The 18,830-nt window shown below is 36.9% G+C and overlaps 1 protein-coding gene across 10 annotated transcripts in view; it reads left to right on the top strand.

The window, feature by feature from the left end:
- The window catches only part of DCUN1D4 (defective in cullin neddylation 1 domain containing 4), a 45,175-nt gene that overhangs the window by 8,361 nt on the left and 17,984 nt on the right, over nucleotides 1–18,830 (top strand). For 2 of the 10 annotated variants that reach the window (XM_086746917.1, XM_086746907.1), the window contains exons 2-5: nucleotides 1,767–1,837; nucleotides 2,717–2,756; nucleotides 8,796–8,825; nucleotides 10,140–10,254. In XM_086746917.1, the coding sequence (XP_086603043.1) occupies nucleotides 10,184–10,254 (71 nt within the window). In that variant the 5' untranslated portion in view covers nucleotides 1,767–1,837; nucleotides 2,717–2,756; nucleotides 8,796–8,825; nucleotides 10,140–10,183. Of the gene's footprint in view, nucleotides 1–1,766; nucleotides 1,838–2,716; nucleotides 2,757–6,537; nucleotides 6,707–8,795; nucleotides 8,826–10,139; nucleotides 10,255–18,830 lie in introns of those variants that run through there. The other 8 variants (XM_086746915.1, XM_086746916.1, XM_086746911.1 and 5 more) reach the window with 7 other exon arrangements.

Raw genomic sequence — 18,830 nt, 5'->3', positions numbered from 1 at the left:
TCTGTCGCCCCTCCCCCCCTTTTCTTTTTTTTTTTTTAAATTCCTTTATGTTGACTTGAAGATTGGCTAAGAAACTCAGGGTTGGGGTTTTTTCAGGATGGTTCTGCTTAGTATTGTTTAACTAGCAAAAATGGAACTTTACAAAGTACTTAATGCAGGAGAAAAATCTAGCACCCTTTACAAAGCACAAGAGGTTCCTGTCATTACTTGGTAATAAGATAAGGGTTATCTTTGAATTACTGTAAGTATACCTACAGTCTGAAACCCCATCTTTGGCACTTCTGACTTAGAGAAGTTGTATTGCTGTGGTGGTGGATTGGGGACAATACATTAAGAAATAGGTAGCAATTAGTGAAATGATACTCTCCAGTTAACATAATAAATGAAACATATGATTCCTAAACGTATCTTTTGATTTTGTTTTTTTTAATTCACCGTGACAAGAGAATTCTGTAACAATGTGTGTAACAAGTACACTTAGAGCAGGCAGTTCCTTCAGATCTGCTTTTTAACTTCATAGCAGTGTGGTTCACTGACCTGGGGATATGATATTTAATGATGACTTTGTTTATCCTTAGATTCTGGTTCACCTTAGGTCTATTTTGAGAGCACTCATTTGAAATGCTAGTGATGGAAATGCAGGAATTATGTTTTTGACCTTACTTGCATCTTGTATCAGCTGCTGGGCAAAGACAAATGTCTCCCAGTACAAATGCTTGAGTGCATTAACTAGGTGGTGACACTAGGTGCATACAGCTTTTCATGTATGGGAGAATTGTGCTTGAAATACTTAGATACATGTACTACATGACGAGCAATCTAATTGGAGTGGTTTTGTGCACTAGTTCTAGTGAGGTAGCTAGTTTACTTTTAGTTTAAATGAAAATATTGTAGAGTAGTTGGCTGTCTTTATCCTTGTCAGCTGGTCTGTGTTCTGCTTCTGAGATTCTTGTTGGTTTGCATGCTCTCTGGCTGGATCACTGTTGATCTTTTTTGTAAATGACTTATTTTCCAGTGTTGTCCTTGACACATTTCTAGGAAAAACAGAGGATTTAAAAGAATAGAGAAAAGTTAGTTTGTCACTGCTTTGCAACTGAAGCAAACTCAAGTGCTTTATTATTGGAATGTGGAAGCAAAGTTAACATCTATGCTGTGCCTTCTTTCATTAAGTGTCAGAGTATTTTATTTTTTGTTTTATTGGCTTTGGTCTTAACAGCTGCTGTGTTGTGACCTTTGGTTCATTATACAAAAGTCATGTTTCAACTGTGTAAGTGTATTCTAGTCACTTAGTTTTGCAAGGAAATTAGTGTAAAGGCAAGTATGTGTGTATTAATAAAATAATCATTTTTAAAAATAGCATTTTAGTAATGATTTTACAGTGTTACATGGTACTTAAATTAGTTTTGGAGTAGATGGAACAGAAGGACTGGATAGCATGGAAACCATAATGCTTCCCAGTTTAAAGGAAAAAGTTGCAAATATTTATTTTTTGCTCTTTAGTAGAGTTTTGTATTTAGCTATAGTTTTGTTTTGCTGGTGATCATCCATGCCTTAGGAAAAATGCATAAGTAAGATATCGTTTGCAGATTTCAGTTACAGATTCCACTTGATGCTGAAAAAGTTGATGATGAAAAAGTGATGAGATGGCTTTTATTTTATAGTTGTGTGATGGTTTTATTGAACGACCAGAACATATGAAGCTCTTGATTGCTACAGCTGAAAACCAGAGGGTTTAAAACTTTTCTTTTTTTTCCCCCCCTCTCTAGATTTTCAACTGAATTCTCACCTATCAACACTGGCAAATATTCACAAGATTTACCACACCCTCAATAGGCTGGTAATGACTCGCCACTTTCTCTCAGCAGAATAGCTAGGCCTTTAGCCCAGAGTGTTTTGTGACTGAAATTATTAAGTGACTACACTTTTTAAAAGTGTAAGAGAAAGAGTGATGTTTAAGCACTGTTCACTGCAACATTGAATTTAGATGTTGTCTCCATACGAGAAGCTTTCCTAGGTATAGCAAATAATGGTAATCATCATCATTATTCAATTTATTACAGTTCTTATGGAAAATGTATTGAATGAGCAAGCTGTCCTCTTACAACCATGCAAAAAGTGATAGAAGGGTGTTTTTGAAGACTGTTCCTGCTTGTTTGCTGTGCATTTTCATTTGTTTTATTGCAACTGTAACTGGAAATGCCAATATAACTTCCGTTTGTACACTGCAAATTTAGTGGAAAAGATACTGCCTAAAAAAGGGAGTAACTTCTTTCCAAGGTTTCAGTTGATTTTCAATAAGTTTTCTTTAGAACTCATTTATGTGTTTATGCTTAACCAAAGCCGTTTCTATTATAAATAGAATCTTTCAATCTTTCTAATGCTGCATTTGATGGAATTGTTCAATATAACAATGCAAAATTCCCCATCCAGTGGATAGTTATGTCCACTGTTGAAACATAGTTTGATATGTTTTCGATTAAATAATTTGAACAATCCTTTTGAGATTTTTTTCAAGGTTATCCTTGAACTTATTAGATAAATTTGCAAGGGTAGCTTTTTAGATAAATATGAGCCAAAAACACAAAGGCTCTGCAGTCTTACCTAGGTGCTCCCTAGGTAATTAAGATTAATATTAATATCAAATAAAAGTTAAAAATACTGCTGAACAATGAAGATCACAATCTTGTTTAACTGTATAATTTCTACTGTCTTGCAGAATCTGACAGAGGACGTTGGTCAAGACGATCACCAGACAGGTATTTAATCAGGATGTAGCAGAAATAGATTGAAACAATTTCAACACACTTCATCAAAGAAGTCTCTCTAACATAGTTGAAATTATATTTTAGAAAGCTAAAGGAGTTTTAGAAAACAAGTGCCAGGTTTTTTTTTTTTAATTTTCTTCAAAATAAATGTTCGTGCTTTTAATTTATTCAGTTGTGAAGGACTCGCACAGTTTTCAGCCGTATCTGTCATTTTACTATTTCTTAGTGTAAACACTTTAGAAGACTTCATGAAAAATTTCTCTCACTCCTTGGACTCAACCCATTAGACTAGCAGAATATCCATGTTCTTACAGTGTTTTGACTCTTGAAAGAGCATTAGTGAGAACAGAGCAGAAACAAGACCTCTTGTGGCTATTGTGATGCCTGTGACCGAGTTTAAATGCTGTGCTCCAAGCAACCCAGCTTTTTTCTTGAGTGGTTGTGATGCAGGTTGTTCCTGTTTATTGTGCAGATTTTCAGTCAGTGTCTGTGGGCTGTTTATTAGTTACAAAACTTTTTTCTGTTGAATGAAACATCATCATTTTTCGAGGCCTTCATCTCAGGTGCCTGGTACTAGCTTGCTGCCATTCTTGATTCATCAGCATTTGTTTCATGACTTGGTGTCTTGCAACATTTGTTACCTCCTTTTGTGTTTGTTACTTATGAGCTGGCATCTTCTTTGATTTCTTTTTCTTCCTTCCCTTCTGTGTTTCAGACATGATACCTAAGGAGGAAGGAAAATAGCTTACTGGCTTCAAGCCCTTATAACTCAGCAGATCTGATCTTTAAAACTGACCATATCTGCCCTACCATCTGTCTCAAAGTTTTTCTCTGTCCTGAACTGCTGGCTATGTTTACTGATGTTACCTTGAGCGCTTAAGAAAGTGGAGAGAGCTGTCAGCTCCTCCTGGAGTTTTCTGGGACACACTTATAAATCTAGCACACTCTTAGCCTAGAGCAATGAGAAGAGGTGCATAGGACCACATTGTTTGGGATTGAACAGAGCTCACTTAAGGCTTATGTACCCTCCTCCATACTGTGACAGGTGACTTTGTTTCATATTTGAACTATCTTACCCTAACCAAAAAAGGCTTCTATCAAATATTTTCCTTCGGTGTGGTTAGTGATTTGATACTTGAAATGAGTTGATCCTGTAATTAAAAACCTCTGCAAAAAAGGCTGAGGCAGGTAGTTTGAGACAGTCAGGCTTTAGTCATTTATTAGAACTGATGTCCTCGCCCATCTCCTGATGGAGACTTGGGATTTTCACATTTGTGATCTAGGTGCTCAAACTAAACACAGATATATACTGATTTTATGTATGGAAATACATTCCATAATCTTTGTTTACTTCTGATCACAGAACGCTGTTGTGAAGCATTGAAGTAGTCCCCTTCTGTCACTAATCAATCAATAAGAGTAGACATGCTTAAGGCATTTGGAATTTTTCTTATCTCTTGCCTAGCACTTCTGTCATAAGGGTTGGTATAAGAAATTAGCCTCAGAGCTCTCATTATCTCTATTGGAAGGTGTTTGAGCATGTTGTTGGTTTTGATGAACTGCTTTATGCTGACACTCATGGTTATCCTATTGCCTGCATTGTGTTGTTTGAATTAAACTGTGTCAAAAGCTTAAACGTACCCATTGAATGAGTTCGGGCATAAAATCCCGGTAATGAGTGTAATTTTTTACAATAGTTGTAAAAGAACCTTTCAGATCAGGAGCAAATATGAAATGAGAACCAAAAGTAGAGGTTGCTACTGGCAGGCACCTCACCTCCTGATTTCACTCTAGTATTTATTATGCTTCTGCCCTGTTTCATGTCTCCTTGTAAAAGAAGATGAAGCCCCTATGTTTGCATAACTTGCAGTCTAATTCAGTCGAAATGTGTGCTAGGTTTTTCTCATATGAGGACAAATAGACTTGCAAGGAGCTATTTTGGTCATTGCGAATATAGTACAGTGAAGTCTCCTGTGTCCATTTTCTATGGGACTTGACACTTCTGAAACATCTTACTGGAGAGCCTTATGTAAATGTAAAAATAGTTACTTTTGTAAATTGTTTGATTTTGATGTACCTAAATTTTTGGAACTTCTATTTTCCAGTATGACTGACTGCATAGTCCAAAGTGTCAACACCTATTCATTTTGTTATGCAATTTATAGAACTGCATAGATGCTGTGAGTTTAAAATTCTATGTCTCATTTGAAAGAACTCGTTTGAAAGTCACATTGATAACTTTGTCACAAAAGATTCTTTGAGTGTTGCCAAACCCACTAAAGATGATTTTTTTTTATTTTGAGATTTTTTTTTAATCCTTTTAACACTCTGAATCCTTTGGAGAAAGCCTTATCCTTAAAGATTACTATTTGTTTTCTGACATAACTGTCCTGATTAATGTTACTACATTGTGGGCCCTGCTTTTGGGATGACTTAATAAATGCATATCTAAATTTGATTAAGATTTCTAAAAGTTATTTAGAAAGACTGAGTATTTCAATTTTAGATTATAATTTATAATGAGCTTTTAATGCATATTACATTTATTTCAAAGCTGTTGTTTCTCAGCTAACAATAAATGTACTGGACATATAAATTACTTCAGACAAATTGTATCTTTTCGAAGTATTAGCCAGATTTCTTTCCTAGAACCAGATCTTAAATATTTAAGAGCTAGAGGGTGGCAATTTCAAAATTCCTTCAGTGATTTGGGAGCTAAGATGGAGCTCACTTCAAAATTACAGTCACCTGTAATGATTAGAGTCTCAGAAAATGTGTTAGCATTCAGTGTGCATATATATCTGAAAAATAAGGTAGACTGTAAATGTGTCATGGGCCTCTGCCTTTGTAGGGGTAAGAAAAGCAGCTGTTCAAATTTTGTAAACAATTACCTTTTCTTGTCATATGTATATGCATTAACTTGGAAAATTCTCTCTAGAATTTGAAATAATAGTTGGGTTTATGTCATAACTACAAATCTAGCAACTTTTTAATAGCTTAAAGTTGTGATTTGATTATTAAATTGCAACTTATTTACCTGTCCAGACTAAAATGGCTTTAAAAGTAAAAGTATGCTTCCTGTTGTCACCTGGCTCCTTTAAAATAACGAAGTACTGTCTTCAACAAAAACAAGGCTTCAGTGCTGTTCTTGAAGCTTAAGTGTGGGAGGGGAATTACTTCTACCTCTGCTATTTTTTTGTTGTTTTAGAGGACAAAACCCTCTTGAGTCCAAAGCAATTCTGTAGTACGGAATTCAAGGTTTTTCCTTTTACGACAAGATTGCAAGTTGTTTGATGTTTTGATGAGTATCTTAGTTTTCTCATCTTGTATCTGAAAAATTACGATTGTTAACTGTGCTTGTGGTGGTCTTGTTGCACCATGAAATGAGCAGCTGTATCTTTCCAATTGCTTCAGCATTCACAGTTTCTAATTATTTTTCTTTTGAAACATAGCTCTACCTAAGCATCAGAAGAGCAGGATTATTCACAGGCATTATCTAGAGAGAAGGTGAAAATTACATGTCTGTAAATCACTTCTGTAGGGACACAGCTTGTAGAATTCTTATTTATTGACTTGTTTTTTCTTTTTTGTTTGTTCTGGGTTTGTTGCTATTCTAGGCATGTCCCTCCCTCATGATTATCTGGCATACTGTTTTAAATTTCTTAGAGTGAATTTTAGCTCTTGAGTTGATATTTCCTTTTGGTAGCTTTGTCTCCTGCAAATTTGGAAGTACTGAATAGAACATTTGGCAAACAACATTTATACTCGGCAGGCTTTTGGCTGATGGTGGCCTATTCAGCAGCCATTTGGAGGCTCTACCTTGCAAATGCTAGCTTCAAGTGTCAAAAAAACAGTGAGAACTAGGAAGGTTCTGCCAATCTTGAGTTGAGACCCAGGAGTAAGAAACTTTGAAGATAATCACATCAGAGAAGCTGCACTCGGTAAGTAAAGTTCCTGTCAAACTTTGCATGAAGTCAGAGGGAGCTGCATGTTTGTTTGCAGATGATAAGAGTTTTGAGAAGTGAAATTAGTTGTGAAAGGCTAGACCTACAAATTACATTTAGAATTAGAAGGTTCTGTGTAGGAAAGGTTAATATTGATACTACTTAGTAAGCTATACTGCAAAATAAGAAATCGTGATAATTTAAACAAAAAATCCCAAACTCTGATAGTTTTTAGCTTTAGGTGGAAATAAAAGACAGAAATATTCTGCTGGTTTAACTTTCAGAGTTTGTTACAGGGAAGTTATAACTGCCCTTGAAATTCAGTACACTGACTCTAGTAACAAAAGGAAATACTTTAAGATTCTTGTACTGTGTTATTTAGTGATTTAGAGATTATTCAGCAGTTAAAACATAGTGAAGACTTGGTCCAGACCTCAGTTATTAAGATGTTAAATCTCTGAAAGCATGTACAATATGTTTGTCCACCTGGTGTCTGTGTGTGTGTGTTTGTGTGTGAAGGGGATATACATGTGCATTTAGTAGCCCCTTACCAACTTCTGAACTTTCTCTTTTCTTCCCTTTTCTGTTAGTTTAAGAGCTGCAACTAGGTACATTCAAACCAAGAAAGGGTATAAGTTTTTCATATGAGTCATTGGAGAAATTGGGTTATGGTGAATTCTGTTATTGGTTTAGGCCTTTAAAACAAGTTTGGTGATCTTTCTAAAAATGTCCTGTCATTTAATGAGGAAAAGACTTTGAGCAGGAATTTTTGGGTTAAATTCTTTGGTTTGTATGGGGTTGCAGATCTGACAAAGTGGTTTTCCTGTTCTGTAAATGTTTTATTTTACTTATTTATTTATATTTTAATTTATTTTATTTTCATCTTTTGCTATGCTTCTCTTTTCACAGAGGCTTTGCATCTTTCTTTTCCTAATCAAATAACCAGTAAACTGGACAAACCCTGTTGTGGGGGGGGGGGGTGGTGGTTTTTCTTGCATTTTACCAGCATCCAATGCCTGTGGCCATCATAAACAGATTTTTTTTTTTTTTTTAATAGAAAGGCATTTAAAGCCATCCAGTTGCTTTCAAAGGAATTAGATAGCTACGGGTTGTACTCATGTACATACATATTTTCCAAAACAAAATGTTCATTAGCACATTTTCATGTATTCAGTTTAGTGTATGTCTGAGTCTGTTGGCTGTCTGTAGCCATCTGTTAAGTTCTGGTGTCATCTTTAGTGGTTTTAGTTTGTGTAGGTTTTAAAAAAATACTTAACTGGCAGAGTCTTTAGAAACATGATCTAAAAAGCCATAAAGCATCACACTTTCAGTAATTTACGGGAATACAGTTTTGCAGTATCGTCAATCTGCAGGCATATTCAGACATTCAGTGGGTCAGGTTCGTTAGTTTCTTTGATATGGGTAGTAAAATAGATGGGGTGTACTGTGAGTTTTTTATGGTCTCTGGCTTACCTGTTTCAAGTATATCTGATATTGGTGAGAAAAAGTTAAATATTGTTATTAATTTCCTTTTGTAATGTATCGTGGACAGTGCTTCTAGAAGTATATTCTTCTGATGCAGTCAGTATAATTTTTTTTCATGACATAGTAATTTATGGAATCTATGGCTTGGAAGTTTTTTGATGACTAGTTAAATTATAATTTTAATTTACAATACTCTGAAAACTTTCTTTCTAAAAGATAGTGTATGTATGGCCATACATTCCTGGGATGCTGGGGTGGGGGAGCTTCAGGGTCCAAAAGAAAAAAAAAGAGGAAAAAGGAATATATAGGAGTAATTTTTGAATTGGAAAGAGTATTTCTTGAACTAGAGAGATTACTTGTCTTCTTAATAGAAGTGAATATAAAAGTAAGACCAAAGTTGGCATACTAAGTACAAAAGCTTTATTAATTGAAACTAAATTAGTTCATCTTAATGTAAAAAACTGATTTGAACACCTTGCCTAATAGTAGAAAAATCCGTACTTTCATATGCATAACAGTTTCAGTGCACGTTTAAAATAAAGTACATGTAGCAAAGCCTGTGAGGCTATAAGGTTCCTTACATGTGTTTCTCCTATAACAGGAGAGAGACTTTCAAAGATACGAAGAATAGGTAAGCAATGGATTGCCATTAGTATTTGTTGGGAATTGGGCCTCTGATTTCAGACTGCTCCCTTGATGTCAAAAAGTAGTCAAAGTTTTATTGCTTGCTTCTGTGCTGTGATTTAAAGTAAAAGATTTTGTGGGCATCTTAATAAAGCATAGCTAAACTTGGATGCTGTTGAAGCTAAAAGAAGGTAGCTTAGGCATGCTGGAGTTCTTCATATTTTCTTGCAAGTTTCTTTGGCATCGCTTTGTGTCTGGATTTTTATACCTCACCTTTCTCTTCCTTTCCTTTTAAAATTCTCTGTGTAACACTTAGAGCTTTGATAGCTCTTTGAGCTGCTTTTACACACACCTTTCTCAGGTGTCCATGTGGTCTTCAGTGTATGAAAGTAGGACAAAATTTTGCCTGGAGTGTTAGCTTACTGTTTTCATGAGACAGCAAAGGCAATTTAACAACTGGCTGTGGTCAAAAGGGCTGGTCCTGTGCTCTTTCTTGTGCTAATGTACAGAAAGTTGTTATTCTTTTTTGCTTGGGTTAATTATCTGCAGGTTTAGTGAGCTGGATTGGCACACTGAAGAGTCAGCAGAGCTGACAAAATAGAGACATAGGACTATGTAGCTGAGAGAAGGGGAGGGAAAGTCTGCCACTTGACTGGCATCAGTGTCTTGAATTGGCTGTTTCTTATTTGGAGACCTTCATTCTTTGAGAACTATCCAGTCCAAATGATACAGCCAACCACTTTTTTTTTTTTTTCTTTCTCCCCTCTAGTGGTTGCTGAATGTCTCTCCCCTGCCAAAAGAAAGAAAACAAACAAACAAACAAACAAAACCTAAAGAACAAACAAATAAACCTTTCCTACCCCTTGCTCTCTGTATCACAAAACACTTGGGGCTTAAGAATAAAAAGGTTCTGTTTTCTAGAGGTATGTCCTCTAGTTTTTGAGTCACATCTGTATTTCAAAAAGTAACAAACAACTCTTAGAAGTTCTGATACGAATAAATGACTAAAAATAAGCATGCCTTTTTGAGGACTTAAGTACTTCTTCAGGGTAATCTCAGTTCTTGCCTTTTGTTAGGCTGAAGTAGCACTAGGCGCTACATTTTGGTATCATACTTTTGGCCTTAACTGAAATCTGGTCATAGAACACCGTGTAAAAGTGAGATGGATTTTGCTGTTGAAAGGAGACCATTTATTTTGTAATTTTTAAATCCACTAACTTCCTCCCTTCCCTCCATGTGTAATGTGCCTATTAGTGGACACAGTTTAACTGGTCTGCAACAGTTTCATTTTTTGTACTGGTGTTTTTAATTCCCTCTGTAGGAAGTCTCCGGTCTTGCAGTTCATCAGACTGCTTTAGTAAAGTGATGCCTCCAAGGAAAAAGAGGAGACCTGCAGCAGGAGATGATTTATCTGCTAAGAAAAGTAGACATGATGGGTATGTCATCTTACCATGAGCTAAGACTGATGGAATATCTAAAGTTTAATAGCTGATATGATCGTGTTTTTAAATATTAATGGAAATGGTATTCAGATTTGCTTGGTTTCTCAATGTGGAACCATAGCCTGTGATTGCACTGTGGGATTTTGATAAGCACATCTAGATTCAGTTTGCATCTTATGTTTTTCTAGTCATACAGGAAGCTTGTAGGTAACTTCTCCTTCCTCTAGTTTGCCAGCTGTCAAAAGAGACATCTTTGTTCAAAAATGAATTGTAAGAGGTACAGTAATACCTTCCTGTATACGTGCATAAGATCTGGATTGGGCATTCTCAGTCGACAGCCTGTCAGAAAAGTGAATGTAGTTGTAACCCACTCGGCTTTTACTTGCAGTCCTGCTAGTCTGTCCCTGTAATATGATTTGATGCTGATCATGTAAGGGAAAGGTGAAGATTGCCCAGGCGAGGTGATAGCCAGTGGTGGAGTGGTGACTGAGGCAGTGCTGCTCAGCTTCCGTCTGGGCAGCAGAAGCGCAAGTGGGTTATAACTGTGTGCACAAGCAGTGTATTCTTTTGACACAGATGTTGCATAGCTGAGACTTCTGCAAGTGTTGGATTTTCAGAATATGTATGTTCAGTCAGCCTCAGGAATTCAGAAGCCATCAAATGTGCTCCTTTTGTGCAAGATAGTCACTATTTATGTGCACTGAATTCAGAACTTCTGGGAGTAAAGGACTGTGCGCTCCTGCATGATAGGTGCAGGACTGTCCTGACGTTGAAAAGTGACGTATACAGCCAGAAAGCTTGGTTGCCATTGCGTCAGTCAGTAGAATCTGAGCTTTATTACATTCTTGTATTATCAGTGACTCAGAAAACACATGCTTCCATAACCAGTATCTTCAGGAAGGTAAAAAGATGTGTTTCTCTCCTGTCAGCGTGAAATCAGGGTGTCTGCTGTCCTTTTTATTCTCTAGCATGAGTAATAAAAATGCTGGTAGCCAAGTTAAGCCTCTGGTTATGCCTCTGTAACTCCATTGTGTTTAATAGGGTTGCACAACTGTAGCTACACTGGAATTTATTAAATGATCTGTTGATGCAGAAGAAGAAAGATATTTCAACTCTCTCTTTCATTGCTTTGCATATGTAGCACTAGCAAGAACAAAAAAGCAGTGCATGTTCTTAATATTTTTGTTGCTTTTAAGAAATAATAAAATATAAAAGCTAAATACTTGGTAGAGGACATTACAGCTTATTCAAAGATGTGCATACAGTATGGAAGCAAAACAAGGACAGAATGTTTCTAGAATCTAAGTAGAGAGGTTCACAAAATTTAACTCTATTTCTCTTTGCCAAAACACTTGTAAAACAAAACAACCCAAAACCCCTAGAAAGTAATCTTGTCCTTAAGTAAGAGATACTGATTTGTGTAAATCAAATAAGAAAATGATGAGAAACTGATTTCTTACTCTCAGTAGTATACATATAATAATTTTTAAGAGCTCTTTGAAAGGAAAAATTTGAAGGATTTTTTTAAATATCTGCCTTTCAGTGGATAACTAATAGATTTAGTGTTCATTCTACTGCCATGTAAGGTTTTATTAAAAGGAAGACCTCAGCCTGCTTTTAGAAGTGGAGGTGAAACCAGATCTGCCAGTCGTGGGCCACAGGGGAATATTTTTCTCTGACGTGGTTCCAATTTTTATCTGTCTTCCTTCTTAACTTCTGAAGATTTTTGGTCTTTCACTGCTTCTCAGTGTTTAAGTTTCTTTTGTTTTGGTCTTCAAGAAAACAGTTTTTATTTCAGCATGACTGGCAATATGAAATAATTTGCTAAACATTCAGCTCAGTCTTGGAGTTCTGTTTTCTTTCAAGGAAGAGTTTCTTCACATTTGGCTTATGCCCCTGTATGCTTCTGTGAACAAGTTAGACAAAGAGCAAGCTGTCTTCTACTTCCGTGCTTGTTTGTCAGATGGAGCTCATGCTTGTCATATTTGGTCTTTAGAGGTCAGACATCTCAGTTTGTCAAGCAGAAATCAATCTGGAATTAGGAACCTCTGTGTCACTGTGCTGTAGCAGACCTAGTTATTTGCAAAGCCATTTCCTCTTGTGTTGTCTGCAGAGATTGCTGTATAGGATAAAAACAGTATGGATAGTGCAATGCCAGCTGATGGAATAAAGGGCTTCTAGGCCCAGTTCTTTACCATAACTTCCGTTTTAGAGGCCCATTTCCTAGAAGCTGTGCACTAGTAACTCAGGATAAGCCTCCAAGGGACATCAGCCTCTGTGGATTCTGTATTTTTTCATTGAAAGCACATATTCAAGAACAGTCACTGACTGCCCTTTTTTTGCTTAATACAATGTGTGCTCTCCAGAAGAGACTGTATTTCCTAACAGATAATTTGTCACTTCAGCTGCTTCTGGAATGATGTAAGTTGTACATTTCTCAGTTACAGTGGCAAACTTAGAGGGGCAACATTAACAAATAAAGTCAATAATTGCGAGTCTCCTGTTTGCTTTCAGTACAAAAAATGTTAGGTAGTAGTCTGAAGATTACCAAAGAAGTGCCATCATTAACAGTGTTACCACAGCTGAGACCAAATGTTGATAATTCCTCCTGGTTTGTCCATACAAAGGAATTTTTTTTTTTTTTTAATTCTTATGTGGTTAGTTTTGTTGTGTGATGTTTTCAGTCTTTATTATTTGTGGTGTGTTCCTATAATATCTTCAACTATGATATTTTCGAGATATGTATTCTTTCCAAAAAGTTTATTTCAGCAGGGGTCTGTGCTGAGAGAGAAGATGATTTCTAAAGGCTCTTAAACTCATAAACTTAAACTCATCTGATACTAGGGAGCGTGTAATAGCCTTCACCCTCAGTCCCAGGCTGTTGGGGATACAGCCTCATCTTGGAAGGATTAGTGGAATAATGACACTGGCTATTGAGGAAAAACATTTATAGGAACAAATCTAGTTGTTAGTGAAGTTACTTGGAAATGCTGATCTCATGCATAGACTGATTATGGAAAACAAAGATTCCAAACATGGTCTTTACCATCCCACCCTTATATAGTAAGAGCTTGAATTCTGTTAATTAATGTTCATAACGTCACCTTGAACCATGAATGCAGTGTTTCAGTGGGAGAGAATATTTATACCAGATGATGGATAATGAAAAGAACTCTGTATATTCATTTCTGAATCACAGTTACGATTTATCCTGTCTTAAAGAATAGCTGTTGGAAGTAAGCAGTTTAGCATACGCTCACCAGAACATAATGACTTGAAGGCTTAGTCTGTATTTTCCTCTCAGTATCTCAGTCTTGGCTTTATTGTACTTGCAACTCTTATAGTAGAGGGTGTTCTCAAATTGCAGTTAAAAATACATTTTCTGTATGTTGCTCTTCCATCCCTGTATTAAGTGTCTTAGGAAAGGTAAAGCAAGTTTCCTGTAAAGATATTTGCTAGTTAAGAGTATAGTCCTCACTGTGTAATTATCTAAAGCTGTGTGTTTGTTACACAATCTCTAACCAAATATTGTCTTTTTCCTTAGGGGAAAATGAGCTATATAACATAATGTCTTCTCCTCTTTCCGATAGTCTTATTTTAAAAATAATTCTTATTCCAGAATCATGCTAAGGGAAAAAATCTTCCAGTAGTGGATATGTGGACCTTAGAAGGGTAAAAACTAGGAATATTTATCTGCTTTCATGAAAGTTATGTTTTCAAGCAATTAGATGCAGAGTCTAATTTATCCTGGATGTGTGTATGGACCACATAAGGGACTATTAACATGAAAAATAGATTTTATTTATTGAGTAATAAGCTCCATGCTCTATAGTGTAAGAACAGAAGTTTTGAAAACAGTCAATGCACTGTTATTAATGTGGGAAAGTAAAATAGGAGTATACTAAACTTGGAAGTTTTCAGAACCCTTAGTGTTGAAAGTTTTGGGGTTTTTTGGTTTTTTTTTTTTGTTGGTTGAGTGTGTTTGTTTGTTTTGTTTTGGTTTTTTTTCCCCTGTTGTCGTTTACGAACTGATTTGGTCCTGCTCCATGCGGACAGCCTGTGTTACCAGCTGTCATAGATGTCTAGCCCTTATTCCTTGAAGTACAGATTTTCCAGTATGCACAGGTATAATTTTCCATGTTTCTACACCTTTTCAGTGAACTTCACTTAATAGTTCTGTGGAAACTTAAACTGGACATGTGACTATCAGCATGTATGCTGTTATACATATTGCTCCTTAAGTAAGCCTAGTGAAGTTCAAACCATTAATTTAAAAATTTAGAAATGATTATAAGCCTTTAAATAGGGAGAGATAAGACACATTAATTCATAAAACTTACCAGTCAAGTAAATTTGTCCTGAGGGTTGCTTTAAACCGTCTGTGTCAACCCTTGCAAATCATAAAACATCTCTACCTCCTCCTTCTCCCCACCCCCAACTTGTTGCTACTAGAGCTAAAATCATAATTGTGAATGAATAGGTAAGGCTTTATAAAAATACTTTTAAATTGTACTGACATGATGAAAATTCTAAGCCAAAAAGTTCAATTAATTAGAATTAATGGAAGTAGTAGGGTGCAGGGCATCTTCTGTGATCAAAAGTTTGCATATACAAATAATCTGAAAGCAATTAGTTACTTGGTTCAAAGCTTAAACAAAATGAGGTAAAATTTTTTAATAAGTTCTGGTTGCATAGAAACAGCTGCTGTTGGTAAATTTCCTAATGTTTTCATTCAGTAAACACTGACGGTCTGAAATGAGCAGGCTGTAAATCTTCATGAGGGGTTACCTTTTGACTACCATAATAAACTGTACCTTTTTTTGTTTGTTTGTTTTCATTAAATGAACTATTACCAGCTTCCACAATTAAAAGAATGGTTTGTATGACCTGAACTCCATGCTTTCAGTTTGAATATTCTGAAGCCCTGCAACATAGAGTTGCTGCTGTGGTAGGTGGAGCTCTAACATTCTGGTACAGTTGAGGCACAGGTCAGAGCAGGAGTAGATATCCAACTTTGAAGGCTGCGATAGATTGAAGAGAATTACAGTGACCTTGTTCTTTTAGCTGGCAGCAACCATTTACTCCTACGATGACTTGCCTAGTCACCCTGTAATAGCTGAGTGGAATTTTCATGCTTTTACTTTCCCAGCAAATGGCTTAAAAGTGGAGGAAAGTAATCTGGAGAAGATACAGATGATTGTATATTTAAAAAACCATGAAAAGCTGAGACACTCTGTTTTTGTAATTAGTTTGTTTATATCTGCCTGTAGGACTTCCAATTATAAACTACATTGTCTCAATTTTGCAATTCCCTAGCTCGTAAGAATGTTTCAAAGTTTAAAAATGGATGTTTTAAGTCAGCTGTTAGGTCATGATAGAGATACATGTATTTCCGAGAAAGTAACTTCATTTAAATGTCGTTAAGTAGCTGGTGCCACTTTTACAAAATTTAGGTAGGTTAATCTCATGTTGCTTTTTGCCCTACCCTGTCCCACATTCTTTCCTCTCTCTGGTTGGTAAAATAGCTGTTGGATAATAAAAAAGAAAAAGCTAAATGCTTCTTAAGGGGATGTTGGTTGTAATATAAAGAAACATTTTTGAAGTCTGCAGTCACTGTCCTGACAGTGTCATGCTAAATTAATAAAAACTATTCTCTTTCAAGTGAAGATTTTTCTGATTCGTTGTACCTGCATGTGTGTCTCATCTGAGAGACAAATATATACTCTTTGCCCATAGGTAATTTTTTTTTTCTCCTTGCTGTTCCTAATGAGTGGAATGTCAGGGTTCAGAAATGGAAGGGTAATTCTAAACACAAAGGCTCAGAGTTTGCTGTTGTCTAGTAGTGATAGGTATAGCAGACACTCTGGGAGGAAGTTCTGCACGTACCTTTCTAGCTGTGATGATGGAGCAAAGACCCTTTAGGAATCCTGTTTTGGTGTCAGCATTATCTGACAGTGGTATAAATGCTGGTAGCAAAAGTACCAGGCATACTCATTGGCCCTTCCTTTATGGAAGGTGTATGTGGGGTTTTTACTTCCTCCTCCCCATTTACTTTCTTTTTTTCTTCTTCTTCTTTTTTTTTTTTTCCTTCTTCCCCTCCTCTTTCTCTACTCCAGAGTCTGAGCAGTATGTTCTTTGACTTCTGGTATGTGACTGAACCTCTGCAGGTTCCTCTTAGGGACCATCAATGCATAAGCAAATTACTAAACTGTAACATGGTCAGTGTGATGGTTGTGCATCTCTGAAGGCAGTGGTGCTGGTCACCTTGAGAAAGCTGTGAGCTGTTGAGGATTTGCTGTTTGAAACTCAGATCTGTTCAGTAGTTGTTCAATGCTCCCAAAATATTAATATAGCCTTGTGCACTCCAGAGTTTTTATTTATCTGTATAGCAAGAGACACTGTCCTTAGCACAAAGACAGGGCACATCATCTTGCAGTATGTACAGAGAGATTCTGAAGATACAAACTGCCAGACGTCGGGCATCCATTTTGTATCTTAGAATATTTCTTGTATCTTTCTCCTCTGCACATACAGTTCTCGAGACAATCAAAACTGTGTTAATGATAGTGAAGAGGACACAGTCCTTGGAATTACCTTTACCTGTGCTGCCAGGTTGGGCTTGCTGTGATCTCAGATACTTGTCTGCTTGCTTGCTTGTATCTCCCTGCTCATCTCACTGCACCAAGCACTTCAGGGATTAGGAGTCTCTTGCTAATAGAACTAGTTGGTTTGGCTAGACTTGGGGGAGAAACTCATTTGGTGTTTGGAGTAAGCAGGGAGAGAACAGGCTTCATCTTTATACATGAGAGATCGTTAACACCAGGTCTGCATTGGTGTTACTTGTTTCTGTCTTATTCCTTTTCAAGTGATCCTTATCTTGCAGAATATGTGATCTGCTGTTAGTTCCTTTATATTGAGAGAAAGGCATCTGAGATTCATCCAGTCACTCTTGTTGCATGGTTTTATACTTCTGGCCACGCATAGTCTGTTTTCATTGCAAATGTGATATGGTGTCACCTGCACTTTTAATGAATGTCAGGCTAATTAGCTTGTGGTGGAGACTGGGATAGCTCAAGATTATATCCTTTCTGATTTTATTTTCTGAATTTGTGAAGTAATTTCTCTTACTGGCACAGGCTGGAAGATCATAGAATGGTTTGGGTTGGAAGGGACATCAGAGCCCAGTCCAGCCTGACCTTGAACGTCTCCGGAGATGGGGCATCCACCACCTCTCTGGGCAACCTGTTCCAGTGTTCCATCACCCTCATAGTAAAAAATTTTTTCCTGATGTCTAGTCTGAATCTACCTCCTTCTATTTTAAAGCCATTTTCCCTCATCTTTTCACAACAGGCTCTGCTAAAGAGTTTCTCCCCATCTTTCCTGTATGCTCACTTTAGGTACTGAAAGACCTGGAGCCTTCTTTTCTCCAGGCTGAACAACCCCAACTCTCTCAGCCTGTCCTCATAGGAGAGGTGCTCCAGCCCTCTCAACATCTTTGTGGCACTCCACTGGACTCACTTCAATAGGTCCATGTCCTTCTTATGTTGGGGGCTCCAGAACTGGAGGCAAAACTCCAGGTGGGGTCTCACAAGAGCTGAGTAGAGGGGCAGAATCGCCTCCCTCGACCTGCTGGCTTCTTTTGATGCAGCCCAGGATGCAGTTGGCCTTCTGCAAACACATATTGCCGGCTCATGTCCAACTTTTAATCCACCAGTACCCAGAAGTCTTTCTCAATGGGGCTGCACTCAAGATGTGTAATTAGTTTTCGTTTCTCAAAAATCAAACTCCAGTGGTCAGTTACTGAGCTTTTTGAACAATAAGTTTGAGGCCAGACCATTTTGCTTGGAGTTACTTGGCCGGATGTTGGGCACATGGACTTACTAATGAATATTGTTTCCTGCAGTTCCTAAACAATAACCTTAGCCTTAAGCACGACAAATGACTTTCAGTCCCGTATCAGTCCTGTGAAAACTGGCTAAATGAAGATGGAGTGAATGTATTAAAAGGGCTGTTATTTTTGTTTGGGTTTTTTTTTTTTTTCCTGTCCTCATTCACTGTTTCTCTTACACATACTCTTATCGTTGGTGTTTTGGTTCAGGCTATTTAGCTCTGCCACTTGTAGATGTAGAAATCTTTTTTCGTGAAATACCTGGATGACCTAGAGCTCTGTCAATAAATTTGTATCTTGAGGTTTCCTTCCCACTGTTCACATATGGACAGCTAATGTGCTGATGAGTTACGTGAACAAGCAGAGAGAGGTATGTGGTTATCATCCCTTTGTAAGGAAAAACATTGAGGCTTGTGATTAATGTCTGTCTTTGGGGACATTAGCTTTGCATGTCCTAGGTCCCAGCAGTGCTTTTACAGACTTGTTGAGTAAATAGAATAGAATAAAGATGTTGACTAGCTCCTGCTACAATAAATTTTCAACTTGATATTCCAGTTGGTGTTTGTCACGTTTGTTTGCTACAAAAAAAGGAAATATTGTATAATTAGACTTTTGCCAAAGTGGCAGAATGCCTCCTTTCTTTGTCTCAATACATATTTTTGATTCCTCTGAATTCAGAATA

The sequence above is a fragment of the Chlamydotis macqueenii genome, chromosome 4 (genome assembly GCF_036417535.1).
Source record: "Chlamydotis macqueenii isolate bChlMac1 chromosome 4, bChlMac1.mat, whole genome shotgun sequence".
In the NCBI taxonomy this organism is placed as follows: domain Eukaryota; kingdom Metazoa; phylum Chordata; class Aves; order Otidiformes; family Otididae; genus Chlamydotis; species Chlamydotis macqueenii.
The sequence above is the reverse complement of the archived record's forward strand: the minus strand, read 5'-3'. Positions and strand labels throughout refer to the sequence as shown.